Source organism: Candidozyma duobushaemuli (genome assembly GCF_002926085.2).
Source record: "Candidozyma duobushaemuli strain B09383 chromosome Unknown B_B09383, whole genome shotgun sequence".
In the NCBI taxonomy this organism is placed as follows: domain Eukaryota; kingdom Fungi; phylum Ascomycota; class Pichiomycetes; order Serinales; family Metschnikowiaceae; genus Candidozyma; species Candidozyma duobushaemuli.
In genome coordinates this window covers 1,116,665-1,134,903 of record NW_020289895.1, presented here as the reverse complement: position 1 = coordinate 1,134,903, position 18,239 = coordinate 1,116,665, and the positions used below count along the sequence as shown (strand labels likewise).

General features: G+C 47.2%; 9 protein-coding genes across 9 annotated transcripts; 5 read left to right on the top strand and 4 right to left on the bottom strand. All coding sequences in view use genetic code 12, as the record gives it.

Annotated features, from left to right (window-relative positions):
* Positions 1–876: 876 nt before the first annotated feature.
* CXQ87_001979 (uncharacterized protein) lies at positions 877–1,551 on the top strand (the record flags this gene model as incomplete). The annotated part of the gene is made up of 1 exon (XM_025480501.1): positions 877–1,551. One exon carries the CDS (start codon positions 877–879, stop codon positions 1,549–1,551), a length of 675 nt encoding a protein of 224 aa, XP_025334801.1.
* A 960-nt stretch (positions 1,552–2,511) lies between these two features.
* On the top strand, positions 2,512–8,270 carry CXQ87_001978 (DNA-binding ATPase; the record flags this gene model as incomplete). The annotated part of the gene is made up of 2 exons (XM_025480500.1): positions 2,512–3,125; positions 3,170–8,270. 2 exons carry the CDS (start codon positions 2,512–2,514, stop codon positions 8,268–8,270), a joined length of 5,715 nt encoding a protein of 1,904 aa, XP_025334800.1.
* Positions 8,271–8,581: 311 nt separating this feature from the next.
* On the top strand, positions 8,582–9,688 carry RIM2 (Rim2p; the record flags this gene model as incomplete). The annotated part of the gene is made up of 1 exon (XM_025480499.1): positions 8,582–9,688. The coding sequence occupies one exon, from the start codon at positions 8,582–8,584 to the stop codon at positions 9,686–9,688; it is 1,107 nt and encodes a 368-aa protein (XP_025334799.1).
* Positions 9,689–9,784: 96 nt separating this feature from the next.
* CXQ87_001976 (uncharacterized protein) lies at positions 9,785–10,453 on the bottom strand (the record flags this gene model as incomplete). Its single annotated transcript, XM_025480498.1, has 1 exon — positions 9,785–10,453. One exon carries the CDS (start codon positions 10,451–10,453, stop codon positions 9,785–9,787), a length of 669 nt encoding a protein of 222 aa, XP_025334798.1.
* Positions 10,454–10,742: 289 nt separating this feature from the next.
* On the top strand, positions 10,743–11,839 carry MED8 (Med8p; the record flags this gene model as incomplete). The annotated part of the gene is made up of 2 exons (XM_025480497.1): positions 10,743–10,767; positions 11,217–11,839. The coding sequence occupies 2 exons, from the start codon at positions 10,743–10,745 to the stop codon at positions 11,837–11,839; spliced, it is 648 nt and encodes a 215-aa protein (XP_025334797.1).
* A 324-nt stretch (positions 11,840–12,163) lies between these two features.
* GDT1 (putative ribosome biosynthesis protein) lies at positions 12,164–13,138 on the bottom strand (the record flags this gene model as incomplete). The annotated part of the gene is made up of 1 exon (XM_025480496.1): positions 12,164–13,138. One exon carries the CDS (start codon positions 13,136–13,138, stop codon positions 12,164–12,166), a length of 975 nt encoding a protein of 324 aa, XP_025334796.1.
* A 1,067-nt stretch (positions 13,139–14,205) lies between these two features.
* Positions 14,206–15,424, top strand: CXQ87_001973 (uncharacterized protein; the record flags this gene model as incomplete). The annotated part of the gene is made up of 2 exons (XM_025480495.1): positions 14,206–15,383; positions 15,421–15,424. The coding sequence occupies 2 exons, from the start codon at positions 14,206–14,208 to the stop codon at positions 15,422–15,424; spliced, it is 1,182 nt and encodes a 393-aa protein (XP_025334795.1).
* Positions 15,425–15,485: 61 nt separating this feature from the next.
* On the bottom strand, positions 15,486–16,862 carry ALG2 (GDP-Man:Man(1)GlcNAc(2)-PP-dolichol alpha-1,3-mannosyltransferase; the record flags this gene model as incomplete). Its single annotated transcript, XM_025480494.1, has 1 exon — positions 15,486–16,862. The coding sequence occupies one exon, from the start codon at positions 16,860–16,862 to the stop codon at positions 15,486–15,488; it is 1,377 nt and encodes a 458-aa protein (XP_025334794.1).
* A 629-nt stretch (positions 16,863–17,491) lies between these two features.
* Positions 17,492–18,040, bottom strand: CXQ87_001971 (uncharacterized protein; the record flags this gene model as incomplete). The annotated part of the gene is made up of 1 exon (XM_025480493.1): positions 17,492–18,040. The coding sequence occupies one exon, from the start codon at positions 18,038–18,040 to the stop codon at positions 17,492–17,494; it is 549 nt and encodes a 182-aa protein (XP_025334793.1).
* Between the last annotated feature and the right edge of the window lie 199 nt (positions 18,041–18,239).

The window sequence follows — 18,239 nt, the reverse complement described above, 5'->3', positions numbered from 1 at the left end:
ATTTATTTAGTTCTTCAAGAGCCTATGTTAAAAAAACAAATCGAATGTAGACTGTAGTCTTTTGGGGTGAAGCAAAACTGTTGATCAAGTCGAATATAGATTCCGGTGATTTGCATTTCAGAAGTCATAGCCACTTTGGTATCTGGTAACCTGAGAGAAGGGTTTTTACTATATAATTTCGGTTTATAGCTTTTAAAGCTGAGGAGTAGGTGAGTGAGACACCGATCCCGAAGCGACATTCAATCAACGTCTTCAGCAAAAAAAATTCAGCTGAAGATTTTCATGAAAGCTTAATCGAAGATGCTGGATTGATCTACTTGATTTTCATACAAATTAAGGATGAAAGTCATAATCTCGCCATGAATCTCAAGAAGTACGTATTATTTTAAGGTCGAATCTAAAGTCATGTCAACTCATCTCGAAAGTATGGAAATCAGTCTGCTGATTAGCACTGGTAAGGCTAGTTCAGTGAACGCAATCTCAACAGACACACCATGCTCTTTGATACTCATATCATATGCTTTGAAAGCGATCTTAGACCACCTTAATTGAGTGAATCCCACTGTATGAATCAAAATAAAAATAAATACCTCATAAGTTTCAGTGCTTCATCACATGTTCATCAGGATTCTTCACCTAGGTGGCTGCGAAAAGGCTCAAGAATGCTACCACCGAACCACCCTACCCACACCATTCAACATAACCAATTTTTCTAATTCTCTTCCATTCATTTCAACTTTCCCCCCATTCCCTCAAAACAACCAAAATATCGGTCCACACCTCGAAGGCTGTGGATGTCCGGTTCGGAGGCTCACGTGAGGCATACCGACACAGATCGCTCCGAACTTTCTCGATCAAAGTAACCACATCTTCATCATGGCCAAGAAAGGAGGCGAGAATTCCAAGAAGGCGGCGGGTAACGCCAAAAAAGCCGAAGCCGCCAACAAGAAAAAGCAGGCTGCTTTTGAAGCTGCCGAGGCCGAAGAGGCCTCCAAGTGGGACGAAGGTTCCAAGAAGGGCAACAAGAAGAAGGAGGATGCCCAGTTCAAAAAGGAAGAAGCTGCTCGTAAGAAGGCTGAACGTGATGCCCTTTTGGCTGCTGAAGAATCAGCTCTTCCTGCCAAGGGCCAGAAGGACAAGCAGAGAGGTGCTGCTAAAGTTGCAGCCAGAAGAACAGGCAAGATCGACGATTTCCTTGATTTCAACAGCGACAAGCCCGAGCTCAGTGCTTCTGGCATCGACAGTGCCTTGGAGGCGTTGTCATTGACCGGAAGGGACGGCGGTGTGGCTGCTAAGGATATCGAAAGACACCCTGAGAGAAGAGTCAAGGCAGCTTATGCCGCTTACGAGGAGCGCCGTTTGCCTGAGGTGAAGAAAGAGAACCCAGGGTTGCGTCAGCAGCAGATGAAGCATTTGATCTTCAAGGAGTTCCAGAAGTCGCCTGAGAACCCTATGAACCAGGCCAACCAGGTGTCGTACAATGCTACTGAGGACGACGTGAAGGCCAAGAGGCAGGAGTTGAAGGCGTCGAAGGAGAAGAAGTTTGCCTAGAGGTAATTGCAATGTGAATACGAAGACAAAAGGAACAGCGGTGTAGTGAAGGTGGTGGAGGTGGAGTCAGGTGGTGGAGGGGAGTCAGGTGGATGGTTGGCAGTAGGTGGACCGTTATATCAAGAGGTTGTTCGATGTGGTATTTGTTCAAGTAGGTCTGTTCAACTAGGTTTTGTGTTTTCTGTCCGATGCTATTGTTGTTTGGTGTATCCGGTAGTATGGTTGTTGCTAAATGAGGAACACAGAATGGCTGCAACACATGGTGAGAATTGCTCAAGGCAAGATGCATGCTACTTGTTAGCGATGATCGAAATCTATTGAAGTTCTTGAAAACACAATCTCGCTTTCATCTTCAGAAGTAGGTAATTGACGTTTTGGCTTTTCTCCATGGCGATCTGCAACTATGGGCTAGACATCTCTGGTTCACAGGACTCCAGCCGTACCACCTACCCCAAAAACACAAAACTGATTTTCATCATTTTTACAAAAAGAGCAAAAAAAGCCATCAAAAGTGAAAAATAGAACATCTGAATTCCGTTCACTTTTTTCATTCACCTTGCCGTGTGGATCTGGTGCCCGCAGGCTGCGTGTGAATCGCATCTGCCTTTGCAGCCATAAATAACTGAGTTTCTTTTGACACACCTTCAAGTTTATACAAACCCGTGCACCGTGCCTTCCACCACTATATAAGAAACGCATATCCGCCTTATTTGAATTCTTCTATTTTTTGCACCTGGCCAACACGCTGTGGTGCTGTTGGGGACCCAGCGCGCCTGTCAAGCAGTGGGACTCGCTTGGCGCGCAAGGCAGATGTATAAAAGGGCCCGCGCCGCCAGAAAAACATCCACTTGAGGCCATTCAAACCCGTCAGACACCCGTACACCAGTCCAAACACCATCGGCGGCTCTACGGCATTGCCATATCAAAACAACTACAGATACATATAAAATTCCATAAAAGATGTCCCGTTTGGATCGTCTCGTGGTGCTCTTGGAAACAGGCTCCACGCCGTACATCCGTAACACCGCTGCAGACCAGCTATCAGACTTGGCCAAGGGCCATCCAGAGGAGATCATCAGCTTATTGGGGCGGGTGTACCCATTCTTGAAAGCTGAAAAATGGGAAACTAGAATTGCTGCCGCCAAGGCCTTTGGTGGTATCGTTGCCCATGCGCCATTGTGGGACCCCAACTCAGAAGAGGCCATTGAGAAGGAAAAGCAATTGCAGCACATCGAGGACGCCAACAACGCCACGCGAAGCTCTGAGCCAAAGGTGAAGCTTGAGCAGGACGAGGAATTGAAGAAACTAGACGAAAACTTGCTGACTTTGGTCAAATTCGAGTCCTGGAACTTGCACGAGCTTCTAAAGTCAGGCAAGAAGCTTCTCGCATCCGGCGGCGCCGAGTTCGAACCTAAAAAGCCAGCTGTTGGCAAGAATGATGAGACACTACTCCAAAAACTCAAGCAACACAAGACGTTAGTCAAAGAAGAGGAAAATGACAGCCCCAGAGGGTCGGTTGTTTCCTCGCCCAGCATCAAGACAGAAGTCAAAGAGGAAGTGAATAACCTGACACAGTCTTCCCCTCCCCACCAGAAGGCGGCAAATCTGCTGCCGCCAGTGCCCGTCTCAAAGCTATGCAAAAGCGCAGAGCCAAGGCCAATGCCAAATCTAGCATCAACAAGAACGCTCCGGTGGACTTGTCCCAGTCATCCATTTCCCGCAAGCTCGTTGAACATGGCGAAGTTGACGGTAATGTCAAAACCGAAGATTCCCCACAATATGATTTGACTTCCCAGCAGGGCGGTTCCAAGTTGGTGATGGAGAGCAAAGCTCCAGAGCTATCACCACTTTTATCTCAGCATGCAAAGGTTGTTGGCCTTGTTTGGCAATTCCAGGGTGTTTATGAATTGCTTCTACACGACTTATTCGACGAGAAGTGGGAAGTGAGACATGGTTCCGCCCTAGGTCTTCGTGAGCTTGTTAGAGTTCATGGTAAAGGTGCTGGTCGAGTCATGCGCAAATCGAGAGCTGAGAATGACGCCAACAATGCTGCTACATTGGAAGACCTTTCTGTGAGACTCTGTACGCTTTTTGCACTCGATAGGTTCGCCGATTTCGTGAATGACACCGTTGTTGCTCCCGTTAGAGAGTCAGGTGCACAGACACTTGCAGCCTTGTTGCTTCATCTAGATGACAGATCCATTGTGGAAACTTTCCACTGCCTCAAATCGCTCGTGTTCCAAGACAGTCTAGGTCCGGATTCTAGGAAATTCTGGGAGGCTAAGCATGGTGGTATGCTCGGTGTTCGTTACTTTGTGAGTGTCAGAACCGACGTGCTTCTTCGTCTGCCTGAATTATTAGACCTGGTAGTATCCATGGTTTTGCATTGTCTTAAGGAAAGCGAAGATGACGTGCAATCTGTAGCTGCGTTGACCCTTGCGCCAATCGCGGCTGAATTCGTCAAGCAGGGCACCGACGTGATTAAGTCGCTACTTGATGTTGTATGGGATTGTCTTTCCAACTTCGAGGACGATTTGTCTGCATCCATAGGTTCGGTTATGGACCTTTTATCAAAGCTTTGCACGCACAAAGAAGTTATCGAAATCATGCAATCCGAAGCGGCTGCAAATCCAGAAAACTCATTCGACAACTTGCTACCCAAACTCTTCCCCTTCCTCAGACACTCAATCACAAACGTTAGAAAAGCTACACTCACAACACTTTTGGAGTTCTTGTCGATCGAGGACCAATCCACAAAGCTTTGGATCACTTCTAAGTCCATGCGTTTGATTTTACAGAATCTTCTCGTGGAGCAGAACTCGGAGGTATTGAAGCTCTCGGAGCAAGTTTACTACAGAATGTTGCACGAGATCCCTAATAACTCTTACCTCGAGAAGGTTGACACTTACATCGCCCCATACTTGCATTCAATCATGGCTTTACTCATGACTCCCATTGGCATTGCCAGACATAATTATCATCTCAACACAGGCCTCATTATAAAGCCCTCCGGTGCAACCTTTGAGCCATTACCTCGCCGTGACTCTCCTTCAGAATCAGACATTTTTGAACCTCCTACAAATGGTGAAATAACACCTCAACCAGCGAAGAGAGGCCGTAAGAGAAAGACTGAGGAGAAGACGAAAACACTCACTCCGACATCTGATGAACTCAAAATCAACATCGATGCGCCAGTCCATAACGGTGATGTCATGTTTGTTGGCTTTGACACCTTCATTGCAACTAGAACCGCACTTGCAAAAGCTCTCGGCTCAACCATATCGCTTCTTGAAGATGAAGATGTTCTCAAGAGGACTTTCAAAAGTCTCTTGATATACACCACCTCGCCTCATGCCACACCACGTCTTTTCACTGCGATTGTGGTAGAAGAGTTCGCTAACGCTTCCAAGAAGAATGACAAGCCTCTTCTAACAGAGACTGCTGAGAAATTCTCTGCAACATTTTTGGAGGCACTCACAACTCCAGAGAAGGTACCATTCTTCCGCGAGCTAGTCCCCAAACTTAAAAGCGTGCGAACTTCGTGTCTTCAGCTCTTTGATGTCTTTGTCACGAGCGGAAAACTTTCACAGAGCAAGGTTCCACAGTTACCTGTCGTTGTGCAAGGCGAGAACGGTTCCGGTCCAGGTGCATTTGGGATTGAGAGTGCTGAAAAGTTACTTGATGAGACTTATCCAAAACTTGTTAAGGCTTTGTCATCTTCATACAAAATTCTGGCAAACCTGGCCCTAGAAGATTCTAAGCACCGTATAAGAGTCGCTTTGGGTGAGGCCAAGCTTGCTTTGAGCCAAAGAACGACAAGCATCAATGCGGCTTACGCAGCTGCCATTCTTGCACTCACTGGTGTTCTGAAGAAACTCAATCCAATTATCAGATCCCTCATGGACAGTGCCAAACAAGAGGAGACTGAGTTGTTGCAAAAGAGATCCGCGATTTCAATTGCCGCTTTGATTGATGAGCTCAAGAAGATCAAGAAGGTTGGAGCCGCTGACAAGATTTTGAAAAATCTCTGTTCCTTCCTTTGTGTTGACACTTCTGAAGTTCCGGAGTTTGTTCACAATTCATCTTTCAAAGACGCCATACTTTCTTTGCGGAAAGAAGAAGCCAAGACAGATCCGGCTGATATTGCGGCGCACGAGAAGGCTGTTCATGAGGCTAGAATTAAGAGAAACGGTGCTTTGCTCGCCTTGGATGAGATTATCGAAATCTACAAGGAGAACATCTTCAATGAGCTTCCTAAATTTAAAGAGATTCTCTTTGGTACTCTTGGCTCTATGGAAACAACAAGTGCGGACGAGATGTCAAAGGACAATTCTTTGGGACAGAGCATAGTCGATGCATTGGGTGTCTTGAGAGCTGTTCTTCCGAAATTGAGCTCGTCACTCTATCCCGAGATCGCAGATCAGATGCCCAGGTTGCTTGCTGGATTGAAGTACGAGTTGAGTGTCTTCCGTTATTCCTCGGCCAAATGTTTTGCTACCATTTGTTCGGTCATGCCAGCGAAAGCGTTTCCGTTCTTGGTCCGTAACATCATACCCATGCTCAACAATGCTGGTAATTTCCGTGAGCGTCAAGGTGCTACTGAAGCCATTTACCATGTTTCAAATGCTATGGGAGCCGACATCCTCCCATACATTGTGTTCCTTATTGTACCTGTTCTAGGTAGAATGAGTGATGCAGACCATGACGTGAGAATCTTAGCCAGTACAACATTTGCATCCATCATCAAGCTTGTGCCATTGGAAGCTGGTATTCCCGACCCTCCAGACATGCCACAGGACCTTTTAGAAGGCAGGGACAGAGAAAGAGAATTTATCCTGCAAATGATGGACCCCACCAAGATCAAGCCATTCGAACTTCCTGTCGCTATTAAAGCAACTTTGCGTAAGTATCAGCAGGAGGGTGTCAATTGGCTTGCGTTCTTGAACAAATACCATTTGCATGGCATTTTGTGTGATGATATGGGCTTGGGTAAGACATTGCAGACAATTTGCATAATTGCCTCTGATCATCATATGAGAGCTGAGAAGTTCAAGGAGACACAAGCGGAAGAGTTCAGAAGATTGCCATCGTTGATCGTGTGTCCCCCATCCTTGACAGGTCATTGGGAACAGGAAATGAATCAATATGCCGAGTTCATGAATGTTGTCGTGTATGCTGGTGGTCCATCCGTGAGAGCCAATCTTCGGGCGAAGATTCCAGACGCAGATATTGTTGTGACTTCCTACGATGTTTGTCGTAACGATATCGATGTGATTTCGGGTCACTCCTACAATTATTGTGTGTTGGACGAAGGTCACATCATCAAGAACTCTTCTTCTAAGTTGACTAGATCCGTGAAGAGAATCAATGCCGAGCATAGACTTATTTTGTCTGGAACTCCGATCCAGAATAACGTCTTGGAATTGTGGTCTTTATTTGATTTCTTGATGCCTGGTTTCTTGGGCGTCGAGAAGGTGTTTATCGAGAAGTTTGCCAAGCCTATCGCCGCCAGCCGAAACAGCAAGACTTCTTCGAAGGAGCAAGAGGCTGGAGCTTTGGCTCTCGAATCTCTCCACAGGCAAGTTCTCCCCTTCATGCTTCGTCGTTTGAAGGAAGAGGTGTTGTCTGACTTGCCGCCCAAGATTATTCAAGATTATTACTGTGAGCTTTCGGACTTGCAAAAGAAACTCTACAAGGAGTTCGCCAAGAAGCAGAAGTCTGTCGTTAAGGACGAGGTGACCAAGGAGGACGAGCCTATGGAACCTACGACCGAACCACCTAAGACACATATCTTCCAGGCGTTGCAGTATATGAGAAAGTTGTGCAATCACCCTGCTTTAGTGATCACTCCTAATCATCCACAGGCGGCTGAAGTTGCGAGCTATTTGGCAAGTAAAAAATCTGATCTCAAGAGCATTGAACATGCACCTAAGTTGAAGTCATTGAAGAATTTGTTGCTCGAGTGTGGAATTGGAACTGGCGACAGTGAATACCTTAACTCCAAAGGCAAGAGCAAGCAGAAGCAAATACAACAACAGCAACAGCTCGTTTCTTCGGAGGGCGTCATTTCTGAACACAGAGCTTTGATCTTCTGTCAACTTAAGGATATGGTCGACATTGTTGAAGAGGAGTTGTTCAAGAAGCACATGCCCTCTGTAACCTACATGAGACTTGATGGCCGTACTGATCCCAGAGAGAGACAGAAGATTGTCAGGAAATTTAATGAGGATCCCTCGATCGATGTTTTGCTTTTGACTACCAAGGTTGGTGGTTTGGGTCTCAACTTGACCGGTGCGGATACTGTTATTTTTGTCGAGCACGATTGGAACCCTATGAATGATCTTCAAGCAATGGACCGTGCCCATCGTCTTGGACAGAAGAAAGTTGTGAATGTGTACAGATTGATCACTAAAGCAACCTTAGAGGAGAAGATCATGGGTTTGCAGAAATTCAAGATGAACATCGCTTCTACCATTGTGAATCAGCAAAATGCTGGTTTGTCGCTGATGGACACGAACCAGTTGTTGGATTTGTTCGACGTTGACGAGCAGGCTACGAAGATTGAGAACGGTGACGACAAGAAGGACAAGAAGGTTCCGGATGACTTGATTGGTGGAGGAATTCCATCCGAAGCTGTTGGTGAACTTACTCAACTCTGGGACGAATCGCAGTATGAGGATGAGTACAATCTTGACAACTTCATAAAGACCCTTAAGTAAGCGACTCGCTTACAACAGGCTCGCTCTGAGTGGACGCACCTTCATATGCGACTCTCTCTATAATCAAGAACTTTTGCTAGAGAATACGCCCAATGGTGAAAGATGATGATCAATTTATTTTCAGATGGAATATTGAAGATCACCGTTTCATTGATGCCTGAGGGGTAGAGGGGTACTCCAAGCGAGATGCGATGGAGATGGCGATGCGAGCAGCGGGTCTGATCTATTCTGCAGGATGTGCAAGTTAATGCTAGAAAAAATCTTTGACACACATAGATAGGCTCGAACAAGCAACCCGCAAGCATTCGAGCATGAACGAGAAGGAGGAGCGGGCAATCGAAAAGCTCGGCACTGAAGCGCAGACCTCTTTCGGGTATCTTGTTTCAGACGAGAAATCAAGCACAACAAGAGCCCCCGAGTCGTTGGATGCAAAGCAGACCAAGTCCCTCGATGTCACGAAATCTTCACCCAAATGGGTCCACTTTGTTGCCGGCGGTATTGGCGGTATGGTCGGTGCCATCGCTACGTGTCCCCTAGACGTGGTGAAGACCAGACTTCAATCTGATGTGTACAACCAAAGCTACAACAAGGCGCCTAAATCTAGCAATCCTTTGATCAAGGGAGCACAGCACTTCTCCGAGACATGTGGCGTTATTGGTCAGATATACAAAAACGAGGGTGGCAGAGCACTTTTCAGAGGATTGGGTCCAAACTTGGTTGGTGTGATTCCTGCAAGGTCCATCAACTTTTTCACCTATGGCGCTACCAAGGAGTTGGTTTCCAAGAACTTCAATAACGGCAACGAAGCGACCTGGATCCATCTTGTTGCCGGTATCAACGCTGGCTTTGTCACGTCGACAGCAACCAACCCAATCTGGATGATCAAGACTAGACTACAACTTGACAAGACAAAAGGCAAGCACTACAAGAACTCGTGGGATTGCCTTCGATACATCCTCAAAACAGAGGGATTCACCAGTTTATACAAGGGTTTGAGTGCATCCTATCTCGGTGGTATTGAGTCCACTATACAATGGGTCTTGTACGAACAGATGAAGCTGTTCTTGAATCGCAAGTCCTTGGAGAGACACGGTCTCGACCAGTCAAAAAAGAGCACGAGCGACCACATTTACGAGTGGTGTGCTCGTTCAGGCGCTGCCGGTGCAGCCAAATTCTTCGCTTCCCTCATGACATACCCACATGAAGTTGTTCGTACTAGATTGAGACAGGCTCCTTTGGAGGCCACAGGAAAGCCCAAGTATACCGGGCTTGTCCAGTGTTTCCGCTTGATCATCAAGGAAGAAGGATTTGTCAGTATGTACGGAGGCTTGACTCCACACTTGCTCCGGACGGTGCCCAATTCGATCATCATGTTCGGCACCTGGGAGCTTGTTGTGCGCTTCTTGTCGCTGAGCTAGTTTTACGATGTTGTTTGGTTTAGGATTAGGGTGGGTAACGGTCTTGAGGACCCTGGCATAACTTAGCTTGTATATATTTTTCATGCATGGACGTCTTCACTCGACTCGTAGTCTTTTGGAAGTGTGGTCATCGTCTGACTCCGAACTATACCCGTCTTCACTGTCATTATCGAGGTTACTAGGAACAACCGGTTTCGGTTTTGGTTTCGGTTTAGGCGGTGTTTTCTTCTCAGGCTCTGGAGGCTTTTCAACCTTGATGTTCTGAGGGCTTTTATAAAATTGGGGAGGATCGCCCTCGGGCATTCTTATGCCCAATTCCTTAATTAAAGGATCCGGAGCGTATCTTGTTTTCTGGCGTAGAGGACCAGTCAAATTGGGATATCGGTTACCTTGTTCATCCAACGGAACCTTACCTAGAGGGTTCAATTCCGGGTTGAAGTATATGCTGTCTTTTCCCCAAAGTCGCCTTTGGTCCTTCTCCTGTTTTGCTTTCTTTTGCTTCTGCTGGTCCAAGAAGCCATCTAGCTTATCACTATGGAGCTTGTTCTTTCTTATAAACTGCCAGTCCTCTTTGAGCAGCTTCAATCGTTTTTCATCATTCTTGTCCTTCTCAAGCCGTTCAATCTGGAAGTAGAGCCGTATCGGGTCGATTTTCGTGAGCTTATCGAGCTTATGCTGGTGTTTCTGTCTCTGCTGGATCTTCTGCTTCAGTTTGACCTCGTTCTGCCGCACCTCCTTGGCCAAGCTGTAGTTTGACCGGATCATGCTGTGGTGGGTCTAGATGAGGGGAGTTTTGGGTGGATGGGGTAATTAGTGGGAGAAGTTGAGACGTTGATGGAGGTTAATGTAGATGGATTGCGCGTAATGGGTGCAAATTGTAGATGAGACAGTGCAGGCGAGTGAGTTTCTGGGAATCTGCAGTTTGGGGAGGCTGACAGGAAGCTGAGATAGAATTCGGATTTTAGAAATTCTGAGTCTTTAAAGAACGTGAAGTAAATGTTTTTGAAATGTGTCTTTGAAAGGACGGTAGGGTCTCACCATTCTGATCGGTACAATGCTCATTAGCATAGTGTTAGAAGGTAGAATATAACCTACAGCTTCAATAATTCTGTCCCCTCCACCTCCAAACACAACTTCACCTTAGAAACTAAGTTATTGGCGATAAAATGAAGATCATTCAAAAAAGTCGAATACATAATTAAGAGATCCATTTCTGTTGACCAGCACCAGCCTTCTAAACGATTTCGCAGCCATTAGTCCAGAAGTTCACCACCCATACATTGGCCATAAACTCACCGTGAACCGAAGGACAAGTTCAAAGCAGGACTTTCAAGCATCATATTCACGAAATTGCCTTTAAAACCCATCGGATTAATGAAGTACTCCCTTATCGCTCAGCACCTTCAATCCACCATATAACTACCCTTCGCACTCCTACATCAACACTACCAACTACTCCATCTTTCCAAACCAAACCATGAACAAACTACAAAAACAGCCACAACAGCGGCCCAGCCCCAGCCCCAAGTCAACTCGCAGATTCCCGCTGAGGCCCTAGAACTCATCAGAAACAGACTCAGCCAGGTGCACCAGCTGCTTCGGAAACTAGCAGACCAAATCAACCTCCACAACCGCAACCCTGCCAAAGTGAAGCTCCCGTCTTATCTGAACCTACAGCTGCAGTTTCAAGTTCTAATCACGCAGCTCCAGACGATAGCGGCGAGATTGGACTCGAATGACGAGGTTCTCAAGGCCACGAACGTGTATCCACTTCCTTCTTTTCCTACCACACAACAGGAGGGGCTAGTGACCACGTTGCTTCGAAAAAAGCCGCTTCCAGAGGTGGACGAGTGGATTGACGCTGCAATTGCCGAGAGCGAGCTGTTCAAGTTGCCCATTCACACAGACGACGATTTCGCTGAGTGGTGCTATGCGAAGGTGAAGGAGCTTGAGGACGAGTTTACGTTTGAGGGGTTCCATTCGGAGAAGGAGTTGGAGTTTATGGAGACCGAAGAGGGTCAGAAGAGCGAGAAGGCTCGGAAGGATGCCGAGGAGGAGAAGGAGAAGCTTGCAAGTGAGATCAGCGGAGGAAAGACGCCCATGTCACCTAACGTGGTGCTCCGCTTCATGAGCCGGGGTGTCCTACAATAAGGCGTTTAATGAACTTTAAGAAGTGGGTTGTCCAAAGTGCTTTGATCAAGGTTGGACTGCGATCGGGCTCAGTCAATTAGGTCCCCATTCCAATGAAAGCATATCCATAACCTTCAAAATTGTCGTTGCTACACCGGACAGTCAAGCATTCATGCATTCCATTCAACGCATTCCATTCAATGCATTATGAGACGGCACTCAAACTATATAGACCTCTTCGAGATCACTTAAATACACCGCCAAAGTCAAACATCGCAGGCAACACCATTCCCCCGCCTGTGTTCACCCTCCCCTATCTATAAATACACCTTCATCTACTTGCCACTAGGCCGCCTCGCCTGCCGTCTCCGGATGGGTATAGAAGTCGTAGAAGTACATCACGGCAAAGACAAAAAAGGCAGCCGAACCACCCAAAGTGACGTTTCTCATGGAGATTCTCGTGGCCAAGAGCTGGCCGCCGATACATGCAGCAGCCGTGCAAAAGCCGTGGCCCACCACAGCACCCAAAATGACGAACCAGTATTCCAGACCAGCAGCCATGGCAATGGTGGCAATCTGGGACCGGTCACCCCACTCACCAAGGAAGGTCATGACAAAAACCTGGATCCAAACTGGCGAAAGAATGAAAGAAGCCAAGTTCTCAAGCTGAAGGCCAAACTCCTGGTACCACTTCTTCGGGCTGCTCTTCACAGGCTCTATGTTGTCGCCTCCGCCCTCCAAACTGTCCATCTGGAGGTTCATGTGAGACGAGGCGAGTTCTTCCTCCACCTCTGCAAGCTCCTCGTCCACGCCGGCTTCCTTGGACATGGCAAGACCCTCCCTCAACAACTTGACACCGAAGATCACAAAAAGCACCGAGGCCAAAAACTGCGTGACCCTCTGCGAGATAAGGGTGGGCAACGCGTGGCCCACGATGCCCGAGAGCACGGTCATGACCGCCAAGGAGGAGAAGGCCGAGGAGAACACGACGAGTTTCAGGTTTTTCATTGCCATGAGTGCCGCAATGAGGAACGTCTTGTCGCCAATTTCACTCACAGCGATCATCGACACCGCCATGTAGAAGCTGGACATGTTGTCGTTGTGCTCTTCGGCGTTTTCTGAAGGCACGGTGCCTTTTGGTTCGTTGTCCTCGGACTCCAATGGCTGTACCCCTAGTCTAGGAGCAGCCTTATAGGACAGGATCTCGTTGTTTTCGTCGTCAAGGGCAATATTGGGAGAAGTGCCTGAACGAGGCTGTGCTGCCGAAAACACCATCATGGTACTCAAGGCAGCCACGGTCCATTGAGATGTCCACTTCATGGTTCCTGAGAAGAGTGGATATGGATATGCTCGGAGTTGAAAATGAGCGCGCTGATACCGAAGGATGTCTTCACCTATGCAGTCGGGCAACCAGGAGGTCTAGGAAATGAAGAAAATCCAGGAAAAGATAGACCTGCTTTTCGTTTCTATTATGTAGTCGGATGGGCCGTTGGACTATTTCGGCGCGGTAGATAAGCGGTAGAGACGGAGCAGCTGTGTGCAGGCTGGACAAAGAGACTCCCGGAGTAAAACGGCGATAGAACGGGTGAAATGTAGACGATGAGTCTCTGGATGAACGGCTTTGGGTATTTCGGCAGCCGTGGCATCACGTGGAGAGTTGGTCGGTCCGCAGTTTCCCGAGGTGCATCGCGTTTACTGCCTACTCGCTTATGTGAGCCCCTATTTGGTGGTTAGGGGCCATGGAGTGGTCAATTGGGGGGTTTTTTGGAAATTGGAATTTGAGTTTTGGAGAACTGGGACGGTTTTGAGGGAAGTTGAGATGTGGTGATCTCGTGGATGGTGAAGCGATGAGATGGAGAGGTGGAAAGTGAAAAACGAAGATTGGCAGTGTTCACGATGATGCAGTGTATGTCAGTTTCGATGCAATTCGTGGTTTTGAAAAACTGACCGGAAACTGTACCGAGGCAGTGTTGCAGTTCGTCCATCTTCACCGTTCGGTTTCGCAGCATTCGATGCGGCAACCCGAGGACGTCATCGCAAAGGGCAATAAATCCGAAGACCTCAGCGTAATTTTCCAGGCCAATCGGGTTTTTAAAACTAAGGAAATTTCGATTTTAATCGGTGAATTCGGTATGGCACCTCTGGTCGCTTAGGCTTTTTCAGCTCTCGGTGCCCAGTCCTTGGCAATGGAAAAAGTGCATCAGACAGCCGAAATCAGCCAAGTTCTCCCATTTTCACAACTCACCATTCACCATTCACCATTCACAATCTGATTCCAAAGTCAAAATCCGAAGTAATTGGCAGACTTTCAACACTGGGTGTCAGCACGTGCCGTGTGTCACGCGCCGGTATCAACATCGCTTATCGGTCCTAGGCATTACGCCTCCATGGCTGCAAGGGTCTTTTCCAGATACAACTCCAAATCAGCTCTTGCGGAGCGATTCCAGCAAATTCTCGATGAAAAAATCACATCTGCACCCTCCTCAATCATAGATCAGGACCCAAAGCTTCGACAACTCTATGCCCAGTATTCCAAGGACAGTGCTGAAAAACAGTATCAGCAAAAGTACCAGAAGGAGTTGGCGTATGTGAAGAGTGAGAATCTTCTTCGAACAAAAGAAGCTCGTGAACTCGCCGATACCATAACCAATCCGCCATGGAAAGGAACAGAGAGGGTAGGAGACACGGCACTTCGTATGCTAGTGGATAGTGCACCAAAGGCAAAAGCCATGCCTATGCAAAAGACAATCATCACGCCACCCGTTCCCACAAAAGAACGAGTTGCTAATGCCAGGGAGTCCAGCTTGGATTATAAGGTTTCGAAATTCAAGACACCCGAAGAAAAAGAGAAGGACGAGTTTCGGGAGATGTACAAGGAGCGATTGATGGGACCATCAATGTTCATCGATGCAAATTCGCCACGAGCAACACTAGGAATGATTGCGACGTTGGCAGATGCCCGAATCAACGCCAAAATAGACCACAAAAGCGGAAAGTTCAACACTCCAGATATGGACTCCGTAAGAGGAAAGCCCTTGGATCGCCAGAGATTAGCCAATAGCACAGACACAAATTTCTTCGTTATTGAGATTCTAAATTCACAGGAATGCCTTCCGCCGTGGATCGACAGTCAGCAAGGAGTAGAGAGGGAAAAGCAAGTGTTCCGTCTCGAGATGCAAAAAAAGTGGTTCAACGTGATCATCTCTCGTCTACTGAAGAAGCATGGCTCGCTGAAAACCGATCTTCTCCCTGTCGTGGGCCCTGATAGTGCTGAACTATCCAAAGACTTGTACCTTCCAGCCTTTCTCAACGCCAACCAGTCGTACATCACAGCGAAAGTGGCGGATTTGAACAAAGGCATTCGCAATTATAACCTACAATGCCCCTCCACCAGTTTGCACAAATGGAAGTTGACCGTCGAGAAGGAGATTGACCTTCTGTTCGATACGGTTGTTCGTAACATTACTGCATTGGTTGATGAGTGGGTCGAACGACAGAACAGCATCAGACGTATCAACCCAGCTGATAGTGGTGCAGGCAGCTCCATGCTTGGTCTTTTTGAGCTGTCTAGAGGAGGATATGGCTCTGGTAGCCACTACCAGGTAATTGAACGCCCAGCACAGAAGATGGAGTTCTGGAAGCTGGTCAAGTCGATTTTCAAAAACCCTCAAACAAATAACCCATAGAAAGCACCAACAAGTGCAACCACGACTGCCACAAGCCACACTTTCCAGGCAGCAAGCACATTATATAAAGCGCCCTTGTCGGCGGTCGATTTAGATGCATTGAGCAAGCCTTGGTAAAAGGCCTCGCTCATTTCCTCTCTGCTGAACAAGGTCGTAGCTCTTTTGTAGCCATTTTCGCCCATTTTCTGCAAGTTGGCGGTTTCTTTGCCGGAGGCGACTCCAGCCATAACACTTGCCCATTCGTCCACGTCGTTTGGGCGGTTGTAGCCTGTCGCTTCGTCTAGGTTAGTTCCGTCATAGTTGACAATGGATTCGAGAGGTCCGCCGTAGTTGATGGCTAATACCGGCGTTCTATTCAACATGCTTTCAACAGGCACGATGCCAAAATGCTCAAATGTTGGTGTGTAGAGAAGCAAGTCGGTGTTCTTGAGCATTGCATTCTTAAGGGTATTCTTCACCGAGGGCATGAAAAGCACCTCGACGGACGTTGGCATCATGACAAGCCTGCCTCTGAAAGTGTTGTGCTTGAGGCCCAAGGAGTCACATAAGTCCTCAAGCTCTCTTAGATGCTGCACGTTTTCAGCGACTCTGGGATCAAAGCCGCCGGCAACGATAAGTTTAGGAAGATCGCTGCTCTCCTTCTTCAACTTAGCATAGGCATTGATGGCCAAGGGCAAGTTCTTAAGCCTTTCAAAACGGTTAAGCGAAAGGAAAAAACGGTTGTTCTTGAGAAAGCCCTTGAGCTCGGCTTCTGCGTCCGCGTCCACGGATTCTGTCTTCACGATGCACGGGTAAATAACGTTTGGGTCAATGTGGTCCAAGTGGGTGAATGTCTTGTGGAAGATCGACTTTGTGAACAGCGAGTTCACCAGGATCTGGTCACTGACACCAGTGGTCCATTCTTCCACTGCATCAAAGGGCACCCTGTACAATTTCTTGAGTAGGCCGCCTTTTCTGACAAGCATCTGGTCGGGAAAATGGCAGTAGAACAACACCTTGGCCAGATCTCTGGAGAAAATAGAGAGAAACGGCACAGCGAACGAAAGCTGATCCACAATGAAATAGTCGTACTGGCAGATCTCCCCAGACACCACAAGCATCATCACCAAGAACAACTGCCTGAGGATGGCAAACAAGATATGGAACTTTTGGAGAATCTGCGTGGGCAAGAAGTCCCCCCACAGTTTGACCTTGAGTTCTCCAGAGGAGACCTCGTCAAAACAATGTGTTTTGTCACAGTGGGACGTGTAGATTTGCACGTGGTGACCCATGTTCTGTAGCCCGACGGCGGCATCAACCACAAGCCTCTCGGCGCCTCCAATGCCGAGATCTGGGTGGAGGAAGGCTATCTTCAACATGGTGTTTTCAGTAACTTCGCGCTCACTTTCGGTGGAAGAGGTGGAGTGATCCAGGTGGGTCAATTGGAATTTTTCAACGAGCCAGATTTTCTGTGTAGATGGGTTCAATTAGCTGGTCTTCTTTTGGCTGGTAACCTTGAATTGGTTAGTTTGAGGATGGTGGGTTTCTGTGTGGGTTTCAGGAACTCACTGGTCTGGGAGCTACCGAGAAGTACTACTTACCTTTGAGAAACAACAGCAAACTTTTTTTTAATGGTGCTTTTACATAAATTGCTAGCTAGTGGGGAGTTATCCTGCTAGCTAAATGCGTGTACTTGCAACGTGAAATTGCAAAATTTCAATCCCACTCTTAAGAAATGTAGTCCACCTTCATGGTAAACCATTGAACTATGAGGGTAGCCCCTTCGAATGCCATGTGACTACGTTCAAGCTGCCGTTGTCATAATTCCAAACCCTGCTTGGACGACTACGGTCAGTTTTTCTTTTATCGATTATCAGATAAAGAGGACGCCAGAAAGAATGAGTTCTTCCAACAAAGCCTGGATCAACCCGTTCACATGCCTCCGAAGTATAAACACAATCTATTTGCCAATGCTACTATAAACTAAAGGCTTCAAGTTTGAGGCAGCTCAATACAATCTCGGACGTGGCTTGAGAAACCAGTAATCCCGCAGAATATGTCTCCTGATAATGTTCACACGAAACATAAACGCATCGAGTATTGTCTTGAAGTCGTGAATGGACTCCTTCTCGAAATCTTCGTCCTGTGTTTCAGCATACTTCTTAAATCTTCGTATGGGCTGGTCCAACTCGACGGCATCCCGAGATAGCTCTCGCAACTGTTTCACCACCACCGTATCCTCATACTTTTCCGAAAGTATCAAGGCCTTTTTGAAAACCAGGAAAAGGTCCACACAGATACCCTGGCAGGCTTTCACCACCTCGTCTCTCGGGATCGAACTGTCACTCATTTTCCACTTGAACTTGTTGTAATGAAGCTGAATAGCAGTGGCACTGATGGCGATCCACTCAAGCTCCTGTTGAAGCTTAACCAACGGATTGGCAGTGATGCACTCTTTGCCATCAATGTAAAATCCATCGTTTGCGTCTTCCTCTTCGCATACCTTTTTTGCTTTTCGTGCTCTTGGCTTTTGTGAGGATGTCCGTTTGGGGGGCATTTTACCGAGTTTCAAGAGGCTACTTTTCGCTATTTAATGCACAATTGTGTTCGAGCAAGTCATGAGCCGTGGTCATACGAGGGGTCAAATTATCTGCTTATTAAAATACCACCACATAATAATAATGTTCTTTGCGGGTCTGCCACCACACAATTTCTACATCTTACACTCTGTGGCTAGTAAAGCCATATTCAAAACA